We start from the raw sequence: 21,226 nt of genomic DNA on the forward strand, positions 1-21,226 counted from the left end.
GAAGGCCACAGCAGATGCCAGTGTCCCCAGGGAAGGATAAAAGAGCAAGTGAGGCACAGGCAACCTCACCACACTGCCAACAGAAGTGCAAGTATTTCATATGAATAGGGACCAGCTCTTCCAGAAGGCACTGGGACACATCAGCACTGGGAACCTGTACACCAAGGGCTGAGTGCGTTGATGGCCTTGATCACACTTTTCAGGCTGTAGCCAGCACTAAAATGCTTTTTTTTACTGCAGTCACACACACCCACTTACTGCAGCAGGTCCTGTAAGTAAGCAAAGCCCAGTTTTGCAGCCACCAAACTGGGCTTACCTACTGAGTAAAGAGTAACAGGACAGGAGACACAGCCCTACAGCTTAAAAAAAAGTGACTTTATTCCATGACTGCTTTGAGACATTCATCAGTGGTGGCCCAGGAAGTGAAAACAAACGCATACTGACTACAGTACCAGGACAGGAGCTGTTTTTAATGGAGACACATTGTTGATCACAATTTATTTTGAAATTATGAGATGCCAGCAACAGAACAGACTGAATCAGCAGGTCAGGCTGGACAAATACTTGATTGTAGCCACAGCTGTTGGCTACAGGCAGCAGCACTGAGTTACACAACAAGGCAACGGTTTCTCTTCTACCTTCCTAACAGAAGTGCCAGGTAAGGCAAAGGATGGACAGCTACTGAACTGTGGTATAAACCATGCAAGAGTAACCAATGTGAGAGTAGGTGTGTAATAAATACTTGATGACATTAGAGAAGAAGGAGGAGGAGGAGAGGTTCATTAAAAAAAAAATTATCTTCTGCAAGACATTAAAGCTATTTTAAGTATTGTCACCACCACAGTGGGCAGTCCAGTCCAGTAGTGACTAATTGGTACATGGATCAGTTTTAAAACAATATCCCTCTGACATGAGAAGGTTTGAACAAATTGTTTATCCACTTGCTAAAGCTCTGGGGTTAAAGAAGTGATCAGTAATCAACATTTATTTCACACCTAGGCAGAATGGCTAAAACGGAAGACTATTGTTCAGCTTCTTCTTCAACCACTTCAATTCTGCGAGGCCCATAGAGTAGAACATAAGCTATATGCCAGTCTCCACCCCCAGATAACCTCAGAATGTCTTCAGGTGTAACAATGCTGACTTTGTCATCATCGAATTTAATCCATTCATCTGCAAGGAAAACAACAGGATCATTTGTACATAAAATCTAAGCTCGCTTAACAGCCCCTTTGCTGAAAGGAGCTGTGAAGAGTGGTTAACAGGGCTGCAATTTGTTTATTTTTTTTACCTTGTTTCCTTTTAACCCAAGACACATAATGCCCAGAGGAACTTGATCTGCCCTGATGAGTTAGCACTGCCTGCAGGTCGTAATAGCCACAATTGTTGGAACCAATATCTGAAAGGGAAAGAATGTAATGTTGAGTCCTACTTGAACGGCAGCAGTGTCTGTAACAGCTCACAGACCAAAGATGCATCAGCCAGGCTGCAGCACCAGAGCTGTGTGTGTAAAACCCCAGCTACAGCACGGTACAAAACCACTGTGAACTAAAAGCAGCAGCTCTCAGCCAGGAGAGTCTCAGGAAACTGAGGATGTTGTGCATTCTCAGGCAATAAATATGTATGCATAAATATCAGTGACATAATGCACAGGGTGAGAGCTTTGGGCCTTCAGGCTCCAAGCCCTCCCCAAAACCGAGGCAACACCAGCACAACAACAACACTTTTAGAAATCCAGTTCAAGTTTTTGTTTTGATTTCAGCTTTCTACCACCCACTGACAAGGCAGCATGCAAAACAACTGCACATTACATGCAAATGTCTTTGATATGCCTGTCTTCTATTATCACCAGCTTGTCAGATGGATGGCAATTATGCCTTTGACTATCTCAACATTTTGGTTTACCTAATCTTTCCCTTCCTTAAATTTCTGTCAGTCTCTGAAGATTAATTTTCCAAAGGCATTAAAGAGAGCCAGGGTTCTCAAAGTATTCCTACCATCAGGCACACTTGAACACAAGTAAATAGAAAGTTTCTTTAAAGTAGATTTGCTTCCCTGTACTCACCATCAGGAAAAGAAAATGGTTCATATTTAACTTCTTTCTGTGCACCATCACTTTTACTAGACTAAAAAGGAGAATAAGCTGAATTAATGCAGAATGGTTTAATAAAGGCTTTAGCACAATCACATCAAATCCCAAGTCTCCATTCATTTAAATATTTTCCTAAGTCTAAACATTTTTTGTTCAACTTAAAAGAATTTCCATTACTATATTTTCTAGGTACATACAAAAACCTTATCTGAAGAAGACCAGTTTTAAGCAAATATATAACCATTTTAGCACATACTGCCTGCACTGTTCACCCACCAGATTTATGGGTTTGTTTATGAAACAATTCTGCAACTGAAGATTTATTCCTTGGTTAGGGCTTGCTAGCAGCAGAAGTGGCAATAAGAAAATACCAGGGACTGACTCTCAGTGCCAATACATTCTGTTCAAAAATAGCACTCTTTCCTTGCTCCCATCTGTGTAAAAGAGGGGATGCAAGCCTTATCCAAATGTTTAAAAGAACTTGCCAGGAGTTTGGCCAGGAAAAATACCAGCAAACTTAAAAAAAAAAAAAGGCTAAAACACTACAGCTCATTTGCTTTCGTCTTCATGAAAGACAAGGAAGTCAATGTTAGAATTCTGTAGACAGGGTAAGACATGAAAGCATTTACCAAGGTTTTAGAGTGCTGATTTTAAGCTCACCAGGACACGTACTCTAATTTTTATCAGTCAGACGCGTGGCAGTGCGTTGTACAACCCCTTCCAGCTGGTGAGCAGGGAACAGCTTCCTACACTCCACTGAAGAGGGGAGCAGCCAGCAAACAGTAATATTTGAAGAGAATAATTTTGTGTAACTTACAGAAAACCTTTAGGCGTAGCACTGGTAAACAGAAGCACTACATTTTAATACATTTAATACATGCTGTCTGACTACAGCATTTAGAACTTCTCATCAAGCAAATATACCAAAGCAGATACTGTATTTCCATGAAAATACAGGATAAAAAGAACTAAAGCTCAGAACCAATGAGTTTGCTACATAAGAAAATAATGTATGAATATATTAAAATAATATATTTAAAGTTTTCTCTAGTCCTTATTAGTACCCCAATTTCAGAGGTATGAATTAGTGAAAGTGTCGGGGAGCTTACGTTCTTTGGCTGTTGATTTACTTTTTTGTCTTCTAGATCTTTGAATTTTGATCGATAAGAAACCATTTTTTCCTGCAGGTCTGGCGTACACAGCTCGTACACATCCAACATAAGAGGAAATTTGACATCCTAGGAGGTAAAAAGCATGTAGATTTATTAGCATGGTTTGCTACTCCACATTAAAGCATTCTCCCATGGGAAGACAACACTAAGCCAAATTAAATGCAACCCTCTTCAAATTGTTGGCAACCTGACCCACTGGGATTCTGGTGACAGTATTTACCCAAAGGGCTACAATGCTTTCCCAGAAGAATGTCTAATTCAGTATAAACAAACCACTATAAATTATTACATTCAGCATAGACTAATAATTAATAAATCAGACTGTTTATTGTTAGCTGTCATACACTCCAGAAATACCTATACAGGCCTAAGGGAAAAGAAAAAAGCAGCAGGCATGTAGGATGACTGTATCCTGGCAAAAATGTCCATTTGTGTTATCCAAAACCATCTTCTGAAATAGTTAACATGTACCTTCAATCTTTATTTCCTTTCTTCCTTTTGTAAGGAAGGAGCATCTATCATGATGCTCCTCGGGCAGCCTACGAGGTCTGTCAGCCATGGCCAACAGAGAGCAAAACCAGAACATTCAGCTGTTTGCAGCTGGTTCCTGCATTTGTCCCTCAGAAAGCCAGACAATCAAAATCACTAATACAGGAAGTGTTTGACAGCATAAACATCTCCCATCAACACTAGAACACTGTTCAGAGTTTGAAAGCATGGCCCTCTCCTTAGTTACACATTCTTCTCAGAACCACTGGTGAGACAAGACCAAAACATCCTGGTTATTCTCATCCTGTAATATTAGCACTACTGGGGCAAATTCACTTCTGCCCCTCACCTCCTCCCTCACTCTGTTGTGGGCAATGTAGTTTGCCACACACCATCACAACTGGAAACGAAACTACTTTGTATTTGAGCAAAGAAACTGCACTGTTAATGTTTTTAAATGCAATTTAAAAGCAAACAATTTAGTAAGTAGTCTTCAAGTCCTTGTAATCTACCTGTAATAAAAACTCATGGAAAACAGAAAGAGGAATTAAACATCAATATGCAGAAAACTTACCTTAAGAACTTTTGCATTCACCGATTCTTTCTCTTTGTAAAAAAATCTAACCATCTGAATAGTCAGGTATGCAGGCAAGCGACTGATTTTGGACTATAAAAAAACAAATTAGAAAAAGCTATTACTTTAAATATTCATGGATCTTTTATACCTTCACTGCTGTTCATCCTAAATTACAGTCTATTCTGAGAAAGTGTTTGTACACAAACCCACAGGAATAAAACAAGGTCTCCTTTTTTGAAGCTCTGCCTTAAATTTCTTGGTAGTGGATACTCAGATGCTTTATAAACATAAATCACATGGTGTTGCAGCAATAAATTTGTGGTTTGGAACAGAGAACTGACAACATTTAAAAGAACCATAAAGAGCAATGAAAGTACCACTCACAGATTTGATATAGAGTGCATTTCTCTGCAGTGTTGGAGAGAGTTTGGTGATTTCCTCCTGAAGACGCTGTTACAAGGAAAAGAAGTAACACATGTTCATCATAAAACACAGCTTAGAGAAAAGCACAACAGGGGTAAACAAACCATAAACTGAATCTTGTTCTGCCAGTCTCTTCTGTTGCTGCCAGCCATTACAACACACACGATTTTGAAATTCCTTGGCAGAAAGGACCATGCCCATTCATTTCTTCAGCTCCAGGCCCATTCCTGAGCCCTGACAACACTGAGTTTATCTCTGCAGAAAATTTTGCTCCACAGGAGTAGAACTCACAATTGGATTTTGTTATTAATTGTATCTGGACTTGGTTACAAATGTATCATATCACGCTGGGAACACAACTGAAGAAAATCTGAAGGTTCCTGTGTGAAGAATATTTGCATATTTCTCAGCTCTCAGCCTCGAGCAGGCAGAGCTGCATCTAAAGTGACAGCTGGTGTCTCCTAACAAAATTCCCGGAAAGACTAGATTGGTTCTTAATGTTGCAACTTTCTTGCTACAGGCAATCCAGCATAAGAATTGTAGACTTTTTTTGGCCTGAAAGTGGAGCTTCTTTTTTGATAGTTTTTTAATTTGTGAGCATTAGCTATTTTATCCTCCTTTTCGTTCTAAATTCTGTTTAAAAAAAAAAAAAGGAAGAAAAAGAGATACAAAGATTATCTGAGAATCATGCAACTTGGTTTTAGTCCTGTACAAACCAGATCACTGCCCTAGCCTTATGCAGTTACTATAAAGGTTTTGCAGTAGCTCCTCTCCTTGTCACCCCAAGACATTCAGGCTCCCCAAAGAGCCCTTAAAATTTCAAAATACATATATATAAAAGCACAGACTACCTTAAGGAGTTCTACTTAAAAAAAGTTTGAGGATGATGTTGTCTCACGGAAAATAACACCCCCTTCAAAATCTGCAAAATCAAATTTAGTTTTTACATCATCTGGTGGGGTTTTAATTAGGAACCAAAACGCCACTCTACTTTCAAGTTGACTTCTGGACTTTTTGGGAACTGATTTCTGCATAAACCATGATACTGCTCAGTCTGGAGTGAAACCCAGATGAACAAACAAGTGGCAAACTGCCTTGCACTTGGTTACCTGCATGGGGAAGACCATGTCAGCATCAAGAAAATGCTCTGCTGAACTCTGTTTAACATTAACATGCAACTCCCTTTCACAGCCATCTTTCATCCCAATGAACACCAAAAAGATTCTTGAAACTTTGTAAAGCTTGGACAGCAGATGCCAAGTCACAGATTAAATACACTCAGAATTAAGTGCATTTAGGTCACTTAGAATTTCAATTAAAAAATACACAGGCCATTTAGAACTTCAACAAAAGCTGCGATAGCTTACCAATTTTAGTCCTGTAAACAGGTATTTCACTTCTTGATTGATAAAGCAGCTAAGCTGAAGAAGATTCTCCTTTCCTTTAGTTACTTCTTCTTCTTCGGCTTCTGTACATTTCATGCTTCACAAAATTAAGGAAAACCACCATGCACCAAGAGCTGAACTACTGCTCTAGTGAGAACAACATGCCAAGCAACACAGTAATTTAGGTAATTCTGTGCTTGTGTAGACGGTACTTTTACTTCTCGTAGTACAAAAAAGATTTGAAGGAGCCCTTCCTTCAGACCAATCTGTTCCTTCGTGGCTAAGGACAAGGGGCAGCAGGGGCAGACAGCACACCAAAAGAAAGTAAAATAAGTCTTTGAGCACCATTTAAGCTGGGGCCTGGTTTTTTCTTTCTTCTCCCCCATCACCACCCAACCCACAGGACACAGAACACATTAACTGGCTGCCAACACCAAGTCACAAAGCCCTCCTGCAACATTACACTCCATTGTTGTTTATGATTAATAAAGTTCTTCTATTGCTGCTGCTGGCCAGACTTCCTGCTTCTTTCAACATGGAGAGCCTCCTTTCTCTGCCTTCTATCTGTCCTCTTCACTGAAATGAAATTAATTCATTTCCTTTTAATTGTTCTGTCTGTTCTCTCCTCTTTTCATACTTCTACCTCAATGCTTTTCTCTCATCCATCTCCTTCCAACCAGGTATTTTTCTGACTGCAGCTATTCTACAAATGCTGCCATAATCACACTTTGAAAGTCTGCAACTGTTCTAACAAGTCTTCTTCCTAATTCTGGCCTATGCATCACTCCTCTTAGCTGCACATTCCAAGACTCCCAACTATTTCAAGGACAACAAAGATCATGATAGAGGGAGAGAGATGCATGATTCTCACCTTAAAAAATCCCTTTACTCCTCCTTACTACCAAGCTATGAGATACAGAACCTCATCTAAGGGGATGTTTCCTTATTTTAGACAAGCAAAATGCACAGTGTAATTCTTTCTAAAAGTGGTGCTCAATTTCATGACAGGATTTTGGGGTGGAGAAGTGGGAAAAGAGTAATACTTGCCATGAGATGTGTGCCCCATGTGGTCATATCCTCTTTTTCTTGCTATAAAGAACCTACTAGAAACTTGTCAGCTGCATTTGTTTCTTACTCATACAACAGTGGATACCTAATTTATTTCTTAAGAAATCAATCAAGCTACCTTTTGTGCATCTTTAGTACTCCAAGTGTGTCAGAAACACACCCTCACAAGCCAAAAAAGCCTATTTAGGACAACAATTACTTTTAGTTGGATAAAGCATGTCAGCATCCTTGAAGCTGGTACGTACCAATCTCCTCTGGGGAGGAAATCTGCTCTTGAAATTTAACAAGGGGACTTTTTTCTGTAAATTTCCATTACCATTCTTCCTCCCCACATCATCCTCTCCCTCAAAGCACAATCCAATCTTCACTTTAACTTCTGTGTACTCCTGCACAATATCATGACCTTCTTCCCAGACCTACATCTTTATTTTCCATACTATTCTGAACAATGCTTTTCATCCTCCCTGAAATCAACTGCTAAAGTGTGAAATCACCATTGTTCATGTCTTGCCTTAGTCTTTAGGATACGCTGTTTCAAATTCAATGCTGAAGAATTGATCGATTAAACTCTTCTTTTTAGAGGATGCTGCTGTAGCTCCAGAGTCTGTCTGTAAAACAAAATCTCTCATGATGTAACTTTAAATAGAATGTAAATACAGTCTTCCCTACAGACAAAATAACCTCATTTATTTTAATTCTTTAAAGCCTATTCCTTCATCTTTCTATAGGTGCATTTTCTCCTAGTCAGTTAATCCTCTTACATAGCATAAAAGTTTCAAAACAAATACACTTAAAACATGCTGCTAAAACCATCCTGAAGCACATTAACAAGCAAGATCAGAAACTCATACATCCCTGCCCCCCCCAACTTAAATCTACCTTAAGTTTCAGATGGTCTTTCAAGACTCTGCCAAGAGTCTCCAGAAAACAGTTTACAGAGAAAAGAGAAAGCTGTTCTGGTAAAACCTTGGGAAAAACTTTCAGCAACTTCCTGTATCAAGTTGATTCGGTTAGCTGTCTGTTCATAACAGTTCAAGTTAAAATTGTAGCACCCTTTTTTCAGAATTAGAAGTTCTGGTGTGCTGAATTCACAGGTTATCAGGGCCAGCTGCCACATATGTGAGTGTGTGTCACCAGCAGCTTTGTCCAACACTGCCTTACAAAGCCAAAAGGGAAGGGTTCCTTTAGCACACTCCACAGCAGAGCTGACAGGACCATGGGAGCATTATGCTGATCAGACACATCAGAAAGCAATTTCCCTTACTGGACTCCAGACACATGTTAAAGAACTCACAAACAGATAATAAAAAAATTTTTAGCAAAAAATATGTGAAATACTATTAATCCTAATTCTGATTAGAGTAATACTACAATTACCTCCATAACTGTATCACCTTCTATGCCTTCCAGCTTCTGCTGTAGTACCCTCATCATCTGCACCCAGCACTCATTGGCATCCTAGGAAGGGAACACAACATTAAACCTGAGTAGTGGCATTATGATTTAGTAACATTAAACCCATCAGCTATAAAGCCAAATGTGAGGATTCCTTAACTAAGAATTTCTCCCAATTCCACCATGCATTCTCAAAGCACTTGATATTAAAGTCAACTTCTACACAACTTTTCTACAGAAAAAAACACCCCACTTTACTGGGAGTAATTATTTTCACAAGAGAAGGAAAGTCTTAAAACGTTCTTGTTCTCAACTTCCAACATACTACAGAATTTTAAACAATAAGCTCATAATTGGTCTTTACCTGTTGAAGGTACTGGCCTTGGTCACCTTTCTCTGCAAACTGTGGGAAGGCCATATGTAAAAACTGCAGGAGAATGATAGGTGGGATACTGGAGGAAGTTTTATCCATGGAATCAAACAAGTCTCTAAGAGCTTGAAGAAAAAGTAAGTGAATGCTTTGAGAAGTGCAAAAACAATTCAAACATGGCAGGAAGTGTAAAAAGAATAGTAAAACAGCAGCAACATTTAAAGACTGATCATTTAACAGTGTCCAATTTGATCTTTCCAAAGCAGGACCAAATTCCCCAGGTGGCACAACAGGTGCACCTAAGATCTCCTTTGTGAACACAACTTGGAAAGCATAAAGCTGGCAAATCTGAGAATTTGGCACATAATGCCTTGTCTTTCCTGGCTGCTAACAGAAAAAAAAAAAAATTGAGCAATTAAGATTTCATTTGGAACACATCTGAGGAACAACATTTTCACAAGAGAAACCAGAAGGCATTCACAATCTATCCTCTAGAGCAACTTAAGTTTCACCAGCTACTAGGAAAAAAAAAAACTTTAATAAAATATCTAGGAAATACCCATGCTTAAGGCCCAGGAAAACAAGTATGTGTATGCATATGTGCAGAGAGCTCTTAACTATGTGCAATCCAATGAATGATACTGCATGACAACACACATGGCCTTCTTTTTTGTTCCACGCTCCAGCATATGTCTTATCTACCCAGGTTACAGCATTTTACATCCACAGATCACATCAAAGGCACCTGTTAATCCTCACAACAACCCTGTGAGGTAGGCAACAATCTGCATGGTCACTAATTTACAAGGGGAGAGACTAATGAATGGTACTCTTGAGTAAGTGAATATAGGCAAGATTACAGGGAATCAAGGTCAGTCGCTTCCTCTTTCAGGAATGTCTTCACTGACCTTGACAAGAGGTGCAACTGATATGACACAGCAATTAAAAAAAAATGCCATAAGTGTCATGCAGGAGTTCCTGAACAGCTCAGCACCCAAGAATTAACTACAAGTTACTTAAAACTATTAAAATTCCTAAGAAGCAGAGCTGTCACCTTAAAAGGAAAACAAGGGACATGAAGTAAAGGCAGTGAAAAGGGGAGGGGCAGGCATGGCTGTATAGAGTAACCATTGAACTTACCACCCCAAAATTCGATCAGCAGGCATACCCACAAACTGGACCTTTCCTTCCTTATATTGTTTTGTTTTTCCTTAAATGGACTGGTAGAAATCCCAGTGTCCTGGCCCAGCATCTTAGTGGGGCAATGAAATAGAGTAAAAAAAGAAAAAGTGGACAAGTAGTACCCTTGTTCAAGTGTAAAGGGTCTAACTAGAACTCTAGTTAGAGCTTGAAGATACAGGGCCACCGTGAGCTCCCACAGTGTGAGCACCCACACTACCACAACAATGAGTAACTTTTGGTTTGAAGACACTACTTTCCATTCCAGTTATGAAATCTGGATCTTTAGGGCAAAGGCTAAGACACTTTCCACCGTAACAATAACGCTCAGCCAGTAAATTGTATTAAAAAATACCAATGAAATACATATCCCAGGAGTATGGGGTTAGCCTACCACTATGTGAAACAAAGAACTAAAACATTTCTACACAAAGTGATCAAATCAAAACATGGATGGATGGAGTCTGCTTTAGGAAGTTCCAATTACTTAATGCCTACATGTAAAACATGGAAGAGATACAAATTGTTTCTATCTAAGCCTAGATCATGCTTAAATATCTTTTCCCTAGCCTGCAGCTGGGTCATGTGCAGAGATAAATGCTTTGCAGGCAGGGGCAGAATAACCTTTAAAGACGAAATGAATCCTCCAGTGCCAGCAGATCTGACATTCCTATGGCATATACACTAAAGAACAACACACAGAGTGCAAATTTCATCTGCAGTTAGCAGGAGATCACACACTTGTCTAAACCCCTGTTTTCTACTCTAAACACCAACCTGCAGTAATGTATTGAGCAGAGGCCATTTCTCCTGAAGCTCTTAAGGCACCACCATACCTAAAAGGGAAGAAAAATAATTTGCATGCAATTAAACCCAAGCAAGAAGGACAGTAAGGTTTCTGAAGCAGGCAGCAGGCTAGATTCATTTAAAAGAAATTTATCACCAAACCAGAAGTAACTGAAGGTAAGGTTCAACTCACATTCACCTCAAAGTTTCAGCTATTTTGTAATCACTGCATGGAAGCAATCTTTCAGACAATAAGTAAAGGCAGACCAAGAAGTCTGGATACATCACTGCTGCTTCCCTAATCCTTTTGCCTCAGAGACTCGTTTTATTTTTAAAGAAACTGAGAAGAGGTCTGAACAAAAGCTACTCCATTTCTGAAACATTTGCCATGGCTTCTTCAGATACATGCTAAAAACCACCTTCAAGGATAGATAGCAGATAAAATGCACAGAGATGGAGGGCAGGCTTGCTTCCTCCCTCCACAGCAGAAGCAAAACAGTGAGACGTGAGATGTTTTCTTGGGGAAGTATTTCCTATACTGAAAAGGTGTGGGAGTCCACCTATATGACAAGAACTTGCCACTCTTCTTTGAATTCTTAAATTAGCAGCTGGATGAGGAACAGATGGACTCCCCAAAGCCTTCAAGCAAAAGGAGGGTCTCACTAAATCTTGGACTGAATTTTTGAGATTCTGACCATTGTGAGATGACAAGGAGGAAACTTTCCCCTGACATGCTACAGAACAGGGAGGAGTTCCCTGGGGAGATCAGCAGAGCAGGCCGTGAGAAAAGAAGCTGTAACAGCTTTCCCAAGTGAGTCCTTTCACACATCTCCCACTGCCACGCACCCTACAGCCTTCCATGCTGTCATCAAGCAGGGAAGACCAAAAAAAGGCTAAATCTCCAGGGAAGAACAGAGCTTGAATCCGAGTGCGAATGTGACTTCCCACAGACAATACAGCCACATCTTGTATTGCAGTCTGCCAGTTTCATAGGCTACATTTTGCCATTTGGTAGGTTAAAATTGTCAAATACTCTGATTCAGTGCAGTAACTCAAGAGTCCTTCACATGGAAATAAACAGACCTTCCAAAAATACAAACACCGATAGCCAATAAAAACCTTGAAATCAAATTTCTGTACTTCACAAATAGTTCTCAGTGCTTAATAATTAAGGTTCACCTGCTAACAGAATGAGAAACAATTTATAACTACTTAAATAACTAGTGATTACAGTAATACAGAATATCCAGTTGGGTACCAAGGAATTAAATTAACCCTAAGGTGGCAATAATGCTCTACCTAGTTCTCACTTTTTAAAAATACTCATTGTTTTCTCATTACAATTTATCTGGAGGACAAATTCAGGTACACATTGGCAGGTAATTCTTTTTTCCTTCAATATTCATAACTTTCAAGTTTCTCATATATTCCTTACCAAAAAAACCAACCAACCAACCCCCAAATAAAACCACACCACTGGCCATTTTCACATTTCAGTCCAGAATAACAAAAGAAACAAACAAAAATCTGAGAAGTTATCCTACAATCAGAACTAACTACCAAATGAAACAAAATTCCACAAAGGCATCTTAGAACTTCCCACTGTACCTCCAAGCAGCAAATGTCAGTAACACTAGAATTTCACAGCTGCAAACACTGTGCAATAGAACCATTGCAGGAAATATTCCTCAAAGGAACAGGACTCCCATATGATTATTTTATACAGTACAGGGCCATAAAAAGTAACAGCAAAAAAACAGGGTTAAGAGTTCAGTAGCTTGTCTTAGAATTTTAAGCAGGTCTAGCTAAGCAAAACACATTCTCTCTACTAAAAGCCAGTTCCAAGAAACACAAAGCCTTAACTTCTTTCTTAAAGTACAGACTAACACAACCATGGGAGAAACTTTAATCGATCATTATGTTAATCTTGAATAGACCAAAAGAGCGACAGATCGTTACGATAATCCATACCAGAGTTAAGGTGAGCATTCCACAAAATATCTCTTTCATAAGCTAAAGAAAACATTTTAGTCACGGTATTTTTGTCCTGAATCCTACCTTTTAAGGGCCTCTTTCACTTCTGGCACTGAGCGGATACACTGAACCGTAGCATTCATGTAGCAAGTGTTGCCAAGGTTTGTCAATCCACATGGCAATTCCATCTACCAAAAAAAATTCACAAGGGTGCTTGAAGGTCAGAGAGATGTGCAACCATTTTTGTATAAACACTGTAATGTGCCATCAACTTCTAAGAAAATGAATTATGCATAAAACCTGGAATATTCCATCAAACTCCATGAGGTTTTCCAGATCCATTTTATGATTATATTCATCATTTCACCATTTGATACTTTAAGGGGACATTCAGGAATGCTCTGGGGGTTTTTCTGTGCACATTTAGTTTAATGAACATATTCTTCAAGCATGCAGTCATTCAGAAAGTTCAATTATAATCCCATTCAAGTTTTGACCTTAAAATTCTATTTCCGTGGAATTTCCACATGAATACATTTGTACAAAACACTGATGTTTTAATTAAAATCAGTTTTCAGTAAAACTCTGAAAATGCTGGAGTTCATAGTTTGAAACAAAAGCATTGCTTAAACTCCTCTCCAGAAGTTTGCAAGAGATCATTAGCTTGATCTTTTTAGACAACTTGTGAATTTCTGAAGTTTTGACCAATGTGGAGGCCAACTAATAGTTAAACTAACCAGTTTCAGAAATAACTATAAACCACCATGTAACAGAATTTTTCTTTTTTTTTAACCCTGAATACTTTGTATTTGTCAGGGAAAAATACACAGTTTAATGAAACTGATGTAGGACTGCATACCGATACCAACAGATTATTTTAGGAAGAGAGAACTCATTTAGCATATTCCACAAGTGAATACATGCAGTGCAGACAACTGAAGTTTGATGTATAACAAAATTTCAATGTGAACAACTTTTTCAAAATGTTATCTGACAGTGCATCACCTCTCCTTGTTTGCCTCTCAGTTATCTCAGTGTCTGTGTATGTGCTTAGTCAAAAATACGTATCCTTCACCTGCAGGTGGCCTGGAAAGCACTAAATCCTGAAGCACAAACCCAGTCCTAAACTACAGATCCTTCTTCCTACAGACATGCATAAAAGTATTCCTGTTCTGCATGCACAGTTGACAACAATCACACAACTGTTAAGTATGACAAAGAGCTTGCAGTTCAAATGACTGGTGAGAAAATTAAGCCTTTCAAGTTATAAGAAAGGAAACTCAGGAGTTACTTCATTAAGAAAATAATAGACTAATTATGCTCTTCTAGACTTTACTCCCATAAAGTAAAACATGTGTGTCAAACTCATTTTCATTTTTCACAAAGCTGACTTAATACCAGTAACATGGACAAACAAAACCCCAAACACACCCCACCCCAAAACAAACCCGAGTCTCTCCTTACAGATATGAAAGACATAGGAAATAATTCTGCATATCTACAAGGCCTTGTTTAGACAAAGTTCAGGACACTGATACAGCCAGGGCAATAGAACTTTGTTTTTAAAAACATCAGCAATGCTATTTTTAGACAATCTACTAAGCTGCCTGCTCAAAGGAAAAACAGCACTAATTGTATGACTTTTAAATTAAATCCCAACTTCTTTTCACTGCTCCCAGCTTGGCCATCGATGTAAATTTGTGACTCCTGGTGAAGATGCTAAACCGACATTCCAGCTTCAAAATCCACTTTTGAGCAACTGCAAGTGTTTAAAAACTTGCCATTACTGGAGGTTTACAAGAAACCAAAGCTGGAAACATGCTTACAGCAGAGGCCAACTGCTCCTCTGTCATGTCCTCCACGAAGACAGGTCGAGCGATCGGCTCTTCTGGAAGCGCGTCTGCGGAGCCCATCATTAGTAAGGTCATCCCCTTGGAACACAGCAAAGACAGCAATGAATGCTTAAGGACAGTTATTTCCACTCAAGCCCTTATGCTCTTAACAACCTTCAGCTATTTCCCCAAAAATAAACACCATCTTTCTCTTAGTTTAACAGAGCCAATACTGCACTACTGTGACTTTAGGGCATACCTTAATTCCTCATATCTAGGAAGTAGCTATTGAGAACAATTCCACAGAATTATCCATGCTAGATGTTTCCACTGAAACATCTGGTGAGGCTGCTGAGCTTGCCTGACAAGTTCTGAGTTAAACTAGTTGAAAAGTGAAAAATAACATAAATTACCACATCAGTTTATGCACAAAAACTAACATGTAAGGGTGGGGGAAAACAATCAAGTTTCCATGCTTGCTGAACTAGCATAATATGAAAAAGAATCTTTTGGCGTTCAACAGGAGCCCATCTACACAATTAGACCTGTCAAAGGAGGAGAAAATTACTACCTGGAGCCTTGAAACATACAGTGCTAAGAAAAGGATAAACAACACAATGAAGAGAAACTGCTTTGACAGTGTAAATAAATCACTAGAACTTGTATACAATAGTATTAAAATGAATAAAGGCAGCTATTAGCATAACAGTATGCAGAAAAAGACAAGAATATTATGTACTGGGGTTTTTGCTGAATAACTTTGCTACAACAGCTGCAGCTACAGGCTGCTAACAGATGCCTGCAACCCAGTTACAAGGGTAAGAGCAATGCTACCTAATTCACTCTGCCCAGTGAAGAACTGGAGTAAAACCTGTAACAGATGTTACAAGATATTACAAGAGACCTACAGTAACGAAAATGACACAGAAAAAAAACCCAACAAAAACCTGTGGGATTCCCTGATGCAATATTATACAGCCAAGCAACACAAACACATTCACTTTCTGTTTTCTTTTTGAACTAGCCAAAGGTACGAATCACCATTACTAATGGCTTTGTTTATGAACAGCAGCTATTTAACACAGGACAGCAGATTTCAGCAGGCTGGTAAAAAAGAACATAGGCAGAGGTGTAACTTCAGCATCACCAACACATTTGTCCACCCTGGGGATGTGCAAGGACAAGGGTCTGCAGAGAGTGCCCAGGTTCACAAGCTGATGCTAAACAACATCACTTATTTTTATGGCCACAGACAGACAGCACAAAAGGACCACTGCTCTGACCCAGACCATTTCTTTTACAAAATAAATAAATAAATGCTCCCAAGTACTTCAGAATAGATGGTGTGATTCCCTACTGATGCCAAAGAAAAGTTTTTTTATAAATCAATGGTGAGACTTTTCTAAGCATGCTTAAATATGACGTACAAAATTATTTTTCATCAAGGTATGACCTTTTAAGAAAGCACTGCCCATTCAAACAGACACAGCAAGCACTTTCAAGTCTTTCTTTAAATGCCAGAATAAATATAAATAAAAATAAAAAATAAATAAAAATTACAACACAAATAAAATTTAGTTACTGCTCAGAACTTACATTCTTAATTTTTAGGTTCCCCCAGTCATCATCCTGTGAAATAAAATAAAAGACAAGTTAATTATCTTGCAGCAAGAGACAAGCAAATATTTTCATTAATATTAATCACATATTTCTAAACATACAATTATATTTCATCCAAGATTACACAACATTAACTATTTACATGTTATCAAATCTTGCCTGACTAAAACAAAAAGCAGCCAAGTTGTGTTTTCAATAAGGTTCTTCATGTGTTGTTTAACACTGCTTAAATGTAAACAACTTTTTGCAGCAAAGTTGCCTGTATCTCATTACACCAGTAAGCCTCCAGCAGATAAGCACCAGGAAAAACTTCTCTTAAACAAACCAGGAGGAAAACACTTAATTCTGGTTCTGAACACTAAAAAGTAGCACCCCCCCACCAAGCTGTGTTTTGAATAAATGAGCAAAGAAGTGCAGTCAGTTTAACACATACAACTGAAGATCTTCCAGAGAACACCCAGAAATAGGGCCATTGTTCTTGTTAACACATAATAAAGTTAGACATAATACAAAAAAATTGACTTCTACCTTCAGAGTTCCTCCTTTAACCATAACCTTCTGTCTAGCTGGCTGAACTCCAGTCAGTGCAAATAACTGGGCTTTGAAGACCATTGGAGGTTCGTCAGTGTTCAGCTCCACACCATCGAATTTCTCTTTTCCCCATTTCACATTAACTGCAAACAAAATGTTTTGAAACTTGATTATTTCCTAATACCCAAGAATGTAATTACCAAGACTTCATACCATCTCAAAACATTCTGTTTTCGACTCTTAAAATGGTACATAATGAAGCTATGGAGGGAACATCTTTACTATATGTACTATATACATCTTTACATCCACCAGAACATACCACTTCCAGCAGGTCTAAAAATATCCTACAAAACCACTGTAAGTAACACACATACTGAGAAACTTTGCAAGCAATAAGTATGTCTAACAGCATCAGAAACCCTTTAGCAGGTCTTCACAATAGCAGTCTGGAACTACCTCTCCCATTCTCTTGGCATTGCTCATTGCAAACAATTGAACTTTCTGGAGGAAGTTCAGAGGTGCGATTCCAGTTCCGTTATCCGTAGCATTTCCGTTCTCCTTCAGAGGAAAACAATACAACGTTCTTTAAAAGCAAGGCCACTGACCCCAGTAAAGGTGCAGGACTGGAATTAAGATGGGGAGTGAAATTTGGTCACAAAAAGCGTAAACCTCGATGCTGGGAATGGGATCACCAGAAGAAACAGGAGCCAGAATGGCAGAATGGAATGTTAACCTCACTTTGCTGAAGTTCATAATGACCAAGAGCAGACAAAAAAATGCCTGGAATAAGCTGTGTGCCTCTACAGACACAGCTTTGACCACTTCCAATCACTAACACAATAAGCCTTCTTTAGCAAGCTGAGATTTTGCTGAAAATCTGTAAAATACAGCATACAGTGATATCCTACATGCACAGTAAGTGGCTGAAATACCAGACTTTAGGAAAGCCACATCCTTCTACCTGTGCTTTGGTTTTACAAAAATATATTACAGCAACTGTACCTTTTTAAAACACAAAACCCTTAGAAGTCATCATTTTAAAAATCCTTCCAAAAAGGTTCAGACTTCAGATCTATTCAGTGCTTGTGATGGGTAATATGACAGAATAATCAAAAGCAAGTCTAAATGAGTTAGACTAAATTAGTCTACAAAGGAACTCAAATGACTGACTTTTCAGTTTTTCTAACAGAAAGCACCTTCTGATTTGCCCAACGTTCTGATTTTTTTTAAAACACACTTATTATTTTGCATATTTAAGACCTACGAAGTACGAGGCTTTTCCTGTCTTCCAGGAAGACAACCCACTCAGTCACTGAACAAGTCAGCTGCACAGACTTTTTGGGTTTGAATTTTTGAACAGTCAAGCATCCACTGCTAAATATGCAGAAGAGTTAGCAATTATTAATCTGTAGTGTCACCAGTTTTAACAACGCAGCACTCAGGAGGAGGAACGGAAGAGCATGAGTGTCTTCTCTTCAGAGACTGCAACCAAGACTTCGTACAAAATAAAGAGAAACTTGTTAATTTTAAAACCATGGAAAGTAAGAAAAAGGAAGGACGTAATTTCCCTGCTGGTCAGAAAACACAGCGCATACAATTCACAGAACGGGTCAGACTGGAATGGACCACAGAGGGTCATCTTGTCCAACCTCGCTGCTCCAGCAGGGCCATCTCAGAGCACATGGCACAGGATTGTGCCCAGACCGTTCTTCAATATCTCCAGTGAGGGAGACTCCACTAGATTTGGATGAGTTCAGGGAAAATCGTGCTATATTGACATAAGTATCCCAGTTTGCCAACCACAGCCAAAATTGTGAACAAACTGTGTCCTGAGACCGCCTACAACCTAAAAAACTGAAGAGCCCAAATAGGCCAGATCTGTGAGATATTATCAAGGCAATAACTGGTCCTAGAAGCGTCACTGGAGGTTTTGTTCTTGATGTCTTCCATTGAAACCTTTCCTCACAGCAAGAAGAGCCAGCAGGATGTGATATAATTTAAGAAAGCTTTAACTTTAGGTTGAGGCTATATATTAGGAAGAATTTCTTCACAAAAACGGTGCTTAGACAGTGGAATGGGCTGCCCAGGGAGGTGGTGGAGTCACCATGCCTGGAGGTGTTTAAGAAAGGACTGGATGTGGCACTCAGTGCCGTGGTCTAGTTGACATGGTGGCGATTGGTCAAAGGTTGGACTTGGGGTTTTCCAACCCACCTGAGTCTGTAGCATATAATGGATTTCAAAGAGCAGAGGCAGACACACCTAAATAAACTGGGAGGCGCGGATGCAGAGTTCTGGCTCACCGGAGGGACAGCACCGCTTCCCTTTTAGCAGAAAGCCAGAGCAAACTGCGCCAGGGCCGTGCTGAGGCACGGCGGCCCGCGGGACGCGAGTGACACCCGCCCTCCCTCCAGCAGGGCCAGGCCAACGCTGCCTCCCCGCTTCCCTCCCTCCCTCCCTCCCTCCTCCGCCGGCCGGGCCGCGCCTCCCGGGGCGCTCCCGCCGCCGGCCCGGCCGGGATCGGCGCGCACGTGCGAGACGCCTCCCGCTCCCGCTCCCGCTCCCGCTCCCGCCGGGGCAGCGCCCGCCCGCTCCCGGCAGGGCCCGGCGGGGCCGCGCTCACCTGAGAAGAGCGGCATGGCGGAGCGGCGTGTCCCGGGCGGGCGCGGAGGGGGCGGGCGGGCGCAGGGCGGCGGGGCAAGGCGCTGGCGGGGCGGGCGGGCGCGGGCGGGCGGCGGCGGCGGCGGGTCCCGGCCCCGCTCGGGGTCTCATTCAAACCGGCCCCCGGGATGACGCTGCAAGCGCGGCCGCTCGGCGGAAGCGGGGCGGGAGCGGTGCGCGCGCACCGCCGGAACGGGCGGGGCCGGCGGCGGGAGCGCCGCGGGAGCGGGCTGGAAACGGGCTGGGTCCCGGATCCGGCTCATCCTGCGAGCCGCCGCAGGGGTCCGGGTTGGGGTCTGGAACGGGCCCGACCCCCTGAATGGGATGCAAGCGGTGTTGGTGCCGCGGATAGGGAACGCCGGTGTGGAGGGCGCAGGGCTGGAGGGAGAGTGTGTCCGGTTCTGGGATCGCCAGTACAACGGAGACATGGAGCTCCTGGAGCGGGTCTAGGGAAGGGCAGCAGAGATGTTTAAGGGACTGGAGCATCTCTGTTGCGATGATGCGCTGAAAGCTGGGCCTGTTCGGCCTCGAGAAGAGACGACTGAGAGGGGACCTTGTCAATGTGTATAAATATCTCAAGGGAGGTGCCTAGAGGATGGAGCCAGGCTCTCCTCGGTGGTACCAAGCAGTAGGACAAGAGGCAATGGGCAGAAACTGAGGCATAGGAGGTTCCATCTGAGCATAAGAACTTCTTTTCTGTGCAGGTTACTGTGCTCTGGAACAGATTGCCCAGAGAGGGTGAGGATTCCCTCTGACTGGAGATACTCAAAACCATCTGGATGCAATCCTGAGCCGTGTGCCCTAGCACAGGCCTGCTTGAGCACTGTGACCCACTGTGGTGCCTCCCTTCCTGCCCCGTTCTGTGACTGTGATTCTGTGAGAGCTGAGGTGGGCTGTTGCACCCCCGGGGGTCTGGGCAAAAGCTGTGATTGCACAAGGCAGGGGAAGGAAGGCAGAAAAAATGAAAAGGCTCTAGTGGGTGAAATAGGTTTGATTTATAGGAAAGGGTGAAGTGGGAGCTAAAATTATCAACAAAAGAAGTTCATTGGGAGGAGAGGAGATGAGTAATCAACCAGCAGTGATTTTTAGGCTTGGTGATAGATAAGGAGCACTGAAGGATGTGTGTGATGGCAACAGCCAGGAGCCTTCAGCATGATACACCCCAGGTTGTAAACATTAAAACTAGTAGATGTGGAGACCTGAATCTCAACTGCTTCTACAAAAACTCCTGGTATTAGGGTGTGGTTAAGGAAACCAAAGCAATGCTTAAACATATAAAGGAGAGAATGCCAGAAAGAAACATCTCTTCCTTGGACCGCTCCTAGCTCCCACCTCTAGAAATCCAATGCACCTCTGCTGCTTACAGGTGCAGCTGTGAAGAGCTTCTGCCACAGCTTATACTACTGTCTGCTTGTTGGCATGTGCACTTCTGGACGTGTTTTTGCCATCGAAGTGATCTCCTAAACAAGAAGGATCTTTTCCTTGCTGTTCCCCAGACATGATTTTCAGTTCCAAACAGTAGAACAATGAAATAGAAAATGGCCGTAAAAGTAATCCAGGGTTTGAATGTCGGCCTTAAACTGAAAGGCTTAGAAATTTCTGTCTTTTCAGTTTGTCATGGAGAAGAAGAGTGAAAGTTGATTTTATTGTCCAGTGTAAGCTCCTAGATGTG

The 21,226-nt window shown here is 41.0% G+C and overlaps 1 protein-coding gene across 1 annotated transcript; it reads right to left on the minus strand.

The window, feature by feature from the left end:
- Window positions 1–354: 354 nt before the first annotated feature.
- USP14 (ubiquitin specific peptidase 14) lies at window positions 355–19,623 on the minus strand. The gene is made up of 16 exons (XM_069004572.1): window positions 19,517–19,623; window positions 16,891–17,036; window positions 16,339–16,371; window positions 14,737–14,841; window positions 12,995–13,098; window positions 10,928–10,986; window positions 8,966–9,096; window positions 8,584–8,664; window positions 7,735–7,814; window positions 6,121–6,235; window positions 4,715–4,780; window positions 4,328–4,420; window positions 3,202–3,330; window positions 2,066–2,126; window positions 1,292–1,399; window positions 355–1,173 (listed from the first exon to the last, which is right to left on the minus strand). Exons 1-16 carry the CDS (start codon window positions 19,530–19,532, stop codon window positions 1,022–1,024), a joined length of 1,479 nt encoding a protein of 492 aa, XP_068860673.1. The 5' UTR covers window positions 19,533–19,623; the 3' UTR covers window positions 355–1,021.
- Window positions 19,624–21,226: the final 1,603 nt, after the last annotated feature.

The sequence above is a fragment of the Aphelocoma coerulescens genome, chromosome 2 (genome assembly GCF_041296385.1).
Source record: "Aphelocoma coerulescens isolate FSJ_1873_10779 chromosome 2, UR_Acoe_1.0, whole genome shotgun sequence".
Classification (NCBI taxonomy): domain Eukaryota; kingdom Metazoa; phylum Chordata; class Aves; order Passeriformes; family Corvidae; genus Aphelocoma; species Aphelocoma coerulescens.